A 6,736-nucleotide genomic window follows, 5' to 3' on the forward strand; every position below is an offset into this window, starting at 1 on the left:
GAGTGGCTTTTGAATTTAACCATTTTTACTTAAATTCGCTTTAGGCGTAAAAACTTTGACTGGCAAGCCGAAACTGTACATGGCCGGTTCATGAGGTGATTGTTTGTCGATTTGATTATGTTACGAGCATACTGTGTCAAAGTTTTAATCACCTGGGTCAAATAATATGGTTTCTATGGGCTCAAAACAAAAAAATGTTACTTTTCGGGCTAATTTTGGACATACAAACGTCACACCACGGAGACTGGGTATGTTCTGAACACTTTTATTTTCGCAGGGTTTGAGTGGTGGAAGCTGAAGAGCTCTTCTGAAAGATGAAGATAATCCAATAACAACGATAATCCTCAATTGCCCGGTTGCTTCGTGATCTTTGAATTTTATTTAAGTGGGGCAAAGCTAACATCTTTAATCCTTAGTTCTATGTGCATATCCTACCTTAGTGTCGACGGCTCTTTTGTGATTAATTTTCTTTCATGTAACATGAGAGTTGGACTTGGCGAATGGCTGCATAGCTCGCCGGTTTACTACAGTTGAAATGCAAAGTTTTCCCCTGAGCCCCTGTTTCTTCCTAACCGAACATACGACACTACTACTTGCCCTTCATATGCATGTATGTGATCGTATGGAGTTTTGTAGAGGAAGATTTAAGATTCACTTTCGCGTAAAAAGTATAGCACGTATTCCGGTTGGCGGAAGGCGGTCGATGGCCGCCATCTTGCCGCCCAGTTTTCCGCGGGATCTTCGAGGCGGAGGTGAGCGTTCTGTGATATTTTAGGCTGTTACGTTAAAAATGTGTTTCGGTGATCGTTCTTTTGCTCAAAATCTGTTCTTAAGTACCTAATCTTGGATTTGAATCATTAAATATGTCCGGTGGCCCCTTTTAAACCTCAAAATCTTGACCTGATAACCGGCTTGGGGCACGACCCTTAACCTAGCGGAGGCCTTTCTTTGAGCGATGTTTACGGGTCATTTATTGACTCTAGTAAAAATGATTTGGATGAAAATTATTCTTCGAAGACTCATCTATGTGTCTTTTTCATCCGTCGGGCCGTAGGATGCGGCACGGGGCTTCTAAAAGAGCCCAAAGTCCCCTCGGAAGGGCGGGCGGGTTCGGGATCCCCAGCCCCTTCTGGCGTGTTTACATTTAGTTGCTCGCCGGTTTCTGGCTTCGAGCAATCAACTCATCTCTTCGGCAACATTAAATCTCACGTTTTGGACAATCTGACATGTAATGGCCTCTTATCAAGTGTCTCAGTCACCTTCCCAGTTCACTTCCTTACCTTCTTTTCGCATCGCTCAAAGTCTCAGTCAATTTTTTGTGTTTGTTTTTGCACTTTCAGTGATCATGGCTATTTCGCTTTGGTGTTAAATGAATGAAATGACTTATACATTGTTCTCCTGTTCACAGCTTTAGGTGTCGACTCCAATGTTGTTTTCTAACAGCTTTGTGGATATTGGTACATGCTCAGTTAACATTTTACGAATCTGTGGCACGACCCTTGCACATTATTTTCTCTGGAAGACCCCTATCTTCTAGTGGGAAAGTAAGTACTCACCCATTTAGCACAGCATTACTCTACCTTCCTTGAGGGTATTCTGAATGTATTTGTTTTCAGGCATTCTGTTGCTGTGGTTGTCTACACCAGTGTGTAGACAAGAATTCATGTCAAAGGCACCACTTCTTCCTCTTGCTGACCTATGGGGAGATTTGCCTTGTTTGCCCATTGGTTTTTACTTATTGTTCTTTTAAGATAAATAAATTTGTCCGTATCTTTATGATTTAGTTCGAGTTTTCCTTCCTCTTTCTACTCTTAAGCATTCATCGATGCCACTACCTTATTATTTCACCTTTTGAAGGATAAAGCTTAAACATACATTGTTTTATTTTCTGAAACTGTGAATCTCTGTCTCTAGGACTTCAGGCAATTAAATCTGGTGATTGGGGTCCTGAGTTATGCTGGATGTTAATTCATATGGCAAGTTGCAACATCTGATGTGCTTCATTGTATTTCTGTTATGTAAGTGGTCGTGGTTGTCACTGCCATCTATTTCATAAAAAGAATTTGTTAGGACCAAAGCACAGTGTAAGCCATTTGGACAGTTGTTACTCTAAATAAAAGAAACAAATAAAACGGATAAATATATTCTTTGGAGAAATATAGTCTCTTAAGTACATTAAGAATGCGAATAGAATCAATTCATAACTAGGATAAAAACAATCTCTGGAAACATGTGACTAGAACATAGTCTCCGTAGTACAATGTAAACTCAAACAGTCAAAAAATTAATGAATAGATAAATAGAGTCTCTGGAAACATGTGACTAGAATATAGTCTCCCTAGTACAATGTAAACTCAGTCAATTAATAACTAGAATGAATATGGTCTCTGGAAACATGTTACAAAAACTGAGTCTCCTCAATACAATGCCAACACAAATATAATCAGTCAATAACTAGAATAAATATGGAAACATGTGACTGAACAAAGTTTCCTTAAGGCGGATGCTAACGAGTTTCCTTAAACTATTACTCAATTTTAACATTAAAACGAAATACTGTTAACTCAAATACAGGATTATTAACAACTACACAGCCGATGGTTTGCACTCCAGGCAGAGCCAGGTCTTAGGGACTCTTTTCAGACCAAAGCAACGAAGATGAAAATATCTGAAAGTGCAGTTTCTTCCAACACATTCAACCATTGGAGGGTCCCAGTCCTGTTGACAATAACAAGCAGTTCTTGGTTGTTGATCAGGCTGATCATTGGACTGGTGAGGGTCAAATAGAGACAACTGCTGGAAAAGATGCTTCAAAGTAGTGAAGTAACGAGCCTTCAGCTCTGGAAGTATGACTTTACGACAAAAATTTTCTGCACCAACTAAAATTTCATCTTGACGCTCAGAATCCACATTAACTCTCTTGCAAGTGGAACCTGAAGGGTGGTATACATAGTAATCACAGTAAGTATACTTTGGTCCAATACAGAGCAGCTGGGTCTGCATCTGTGTGTAGTGATTGGCTGGCACCACATTTACATCAGGATTGGCATCTTTGGTACATTTGATTTCCACAAGACCATACCCATGGCAATCACAATGAACTTTACCATCTGGTGATGCCCCAATGAAGGGAAACTCAGGTGATATGTACAACCCTGTATTGTACAATTGAAAGTTGGTGTGGCTCCTGCGCATGAGTTCTAAATATTCAGTTTTAGCATCTCCCTCCAAGTCAAGACCTCTTATCATCCACTTACTCGGATGATGTTCCTTGAGTGGATTACAGATTTTCTCTACAAGTGATATACTGGGATCGTCAACACCAGTCTGAAGACAGGCATGCATGTCTGAAGCACCAATTCTTCCTGCTTTCACTTTGCGCCACACTGAAGTTTTATATTGTTTACGCGTTAATTTCTCAATTCTAACTCTTTCCTCGATGGACACTTTAAATTTGCTGAAGTCACTCCGACACTCCATCCTGAGTTCATTCAAGGAAAGGTCACAGCAGTTCCTGTCAAATATATTGACAACGGGAAGGACAATTTCTTCTGGAACATACTGATCACAGTACTCGGGTAAAACACGAAAAATTGCACTGTCTGGTTTGACAACATGTAACTTCTGGAAGAAAGAGCTCAAAGTGCCAGGAGACACAAGAGCCTGTCTAGGAGGATGTGCAGGTGGATCATCAACAAGAGATTCTTCATCAACTTCCCCAGACAGCCTCTTCCGCTTGTTGGTTGGTGTAGTCAGATCAATGTTCCGCACAGCAGAAAGGGGTACTTCTTTCAAAGCAGGAGGCAGCCAAGAACAGGCTCTTGAGGTGCATGTTGTTTCTCTCTTGCGTTTGGCTCCATATTCAAGGGCATACAAAAGAGCAGCTAAATGATTACATGATTCACCACAACCAGCTTCACAATTGCACCAACCAGCAATAATTTCACCATCTAGTTTGACAAGAGCCCAAGGGCGGAGGGCAGGGTCATTAAAAGAATAAGAATGCTTAACTCGAGCAACACAAATAACATAATCATTGGGAAGCTTGTGAAACCGTACATGTTGAACCCAACCATCATTGAGAAATCTATAAGCCCTTGTTGACTGATAATTTTTCATGCTTTGCATGCTGGTAACCCTGGTTCGGTCTATTAGGTAACTAGCAATATGTATTAAATTAACATCTGGAATGAAATCTTCGGTCTTAGAACAATCTTTCCACACAAGTTCACAAGGATCAACATTGTTACACAACTTCAATAAATCCTTATACCGCATTAAGTCTTGTCCGGTCAGGGTTTTGGCATAGCCTTCATTAAACCTCATAGGCTTTGGCGGTGTCTTTGCCTGAGCCATGGCTAAATTACAGTCTTAAAATCTCAAACTTACAATAGGAATAGAATATTCAGAATAAAATACAATAAATAAAATAAAATATGGAAAGCTAACAGTTATATATCTTACTCACATCAGCACAACTCTAGAGGGACAACCTGAAAGGAAGAAAATTAATCTTCAGGTGAATCAGACATGGGAATGATAGGGCTAGATAAGTTACACAACGCACAACACACCAACACAACATCATCAATACGAGCTACAGGCTCATTAGAGTACTGTTGAAGATAGTCGAAGTTCAGTGTTTGCTTCAAGACAAGATACTTATTTCTAAGTAAACTAATGACTCTTTCCACATGAATACGGACATGAGCTATTCTTCGTGATACTTCAACATCTTCTGCAGATAGCTGGTTTCGCCCATGCATGAAGGAGGGAGTGACAACACGTGCTTGCATTCGGCCAACACATTCATTAACATCAAATCCCCGGTCAGCCAGTACCACATCACCAGGCAGTAAATTGTTTAAAAAGTCCTGACAATTCACAGTGATAAATTGATCACTTGATCTTCCTCCAAATGCTTTGGAAATGTAGGAGATAGTTCCTTGAGGAGTAATTCCCAGGAGAAACTTCACTGTGCTGTGGTGTTTATATTGTGAGTAAATTTGAGCCTTAGCTAGTAATCCTGATGGAGTTTCACAAAACACCTCAAAGCAATCCACCACCACAGCGACAGATTTACCAAACTGATCTTGAAAACACTGAGGCATAGTTTTACGCAGGGTTACCCGATCTGGCCAAACAATTAAACCGCTGAGGCACTGAGCCATGACTGGGATCCACATGTTGAAGAATTTACTAACAGTGCCCTGAGTCACCCGGAGCCTATCAGCAATATCTTCTTCCAACAGGCCAAGCCTCAAGCGAGCAAGCACAGCTGCAAATTCTTGAAATTTGGTGGTAACAACTTGACTACTATTATAATTCTTCTTAATATGAGGAGCAATTAAATCAAATATGAGGATCAGTATAGCAAAGGTAGGTATGCCAGTATAAAACTTGCATTTCTTGTCAGACTGAAGATGTTTTTCAGAGAATACAGGGGGCCCTGCTTTTTCCAACTTCTCTTCCATTGCTTGGATGTCCAACATGCTTAGATCAGTTTGACACTCAATACTGCAGAAGCCAGGGCGATCATTAACATGTTCATTCATTTCTACATCTTCACATAAATTTTCTTGAACTTGAATATTTTGATTTAAAGGAGCCAAAGGTCGCCGATTTTGAATTCTTAAATACCTTGCACAATCAGGTAGGGCAAGATTGTTGTGGCCAAGATTTAATGATGGGGCCCAATCAGGGTTTTGTTCATCCATGTGGTATGCAGGCTTCCCGTCAACAAAATGCAAACTGCACACTTGAGTGCTCTTTGTGACTGTGGCTTCAGTTATGTTAGCTCTGTGAATTCTTGAAAACCACAACAATCGTCGCCTTGTTGTCACCTCAGAGGTTTTATCACAATGAGACAGTACCTTAGGGATTTGATAGAATTTGACATTGTCACGCCCACTCCGACTAGAGCACCCAATAATACAACAAGTAACCATGTTGACAATATGGCACTTGAATTAACTTATGTCACAATAAAATTTTTAAAATGCTTATACTAACATGCTTACACTATTACAAGAGAATGTTTGACAACTCAGCCTGAATGTCTAACTCACCAGATCTAAGGCCTATCACTAGTATCACATTACCTGAAATTGAATAATAATACATTGTGTTAAAAACAGATACTAATGGAGGCTTAATTACTAAAGCAACAGTACAATCACTCCAATATAAAAACTAAGTAATCCAAAAACAGGCCGAAACCAAGTAGTCTGGGAAATGAACAATAGCACTTGACTTTCTTGACACTGACTTGACACTTGACTTGAATTTCTGATGGAAGGAGGAGTGTAATCCAACATTTTGTTAGCTCTGAATACCTGCAAAAAGGAATATTTTTTAAAAGTAAGTACAGTTAAAGAAGATTACCATGCTACTTAAATGCACTATACTTCAATACTTACAGCAGCATAAAGTAAATTTTTGACTCTAAGAATTGGTAATTTCACTCTCTGAATCAGCTAACAGTAGAATATAGTTCTTCACAGGATCAAACAAAGCTGTTGTAACCTTATAAAACAAAGCAAGAAAAATAACAATTAAAACATCATCAAGGTAATTTCATTTTCACTAACACACAACAATTAAGAAAATTCTTTACCCATGTGCCATGCAAAGACAACTTGAATTCGGGCACAAAAGCCAATTCTCCAATCCAATGCAAGTTAATTTCCAAAGCCATTTTTTCTGAAAACAAAACGAAAAATATTCATACACAATA

The 6,736-nt window shown here is 39.4% G+C and overlaps 2 protein-coding genes across 2 annotated transcripts; both read right to left on the bottom strand.

Annotated features, from left to right (window-relative positions):
• Positions 1 to 2,237: 2,237 nt before the first annotated feature.
• On the bottom strand, positions 2,238 to 4,416 carry LOC117640175. Its single transcript, XM_034376465.1, has one exon. The coding sequence runs from the start codon at positions 4,354 to 4,356 to the stop codon at positions 2,587 to 2,589; it is 1,770 nt and encodes a 589-aa protein (XP_034232356.1). The 5' UTR covers positions 4,357 to 4,416; the 3' UTR covers positions 2,238 to 2,586.
• Positions 4,417 to 4,508: 92 nt separating this feature from the next.
• LOC117640434 lies at positions 4,509 to 6,204 on the bottom strand. The gene has a single exon (XM_034376938.1). The coding sequence runs from the start codon at positions 5,946 to 5,948 to the stop codon at positions 4,509 to 4,511; it is 1,440 nt and encodes a 479-aa protein (XP_034232829.1). The 5' UTR covers positions 5,949 to 6,204.
• Between the last annotated feature and the right edge of the window lie 532 nt (positions 6,205 to 6,736).

This window comes from Thrips palmi, unplaced genomic scaffold (assembly GCF_012932325.1).
Source record: "Thrips palmi isolate BJ-2018 unplaced genomic scaffold, TpBJ-2018v1 HiC_scaffold_12, whole genome shotgun sequence".
Lineage (NCBI taxonomy): Eukaryota > Metazoa > Arthropoda > Insecta > Thysanoptera > Thripidae > Thrips > Thrips palmi.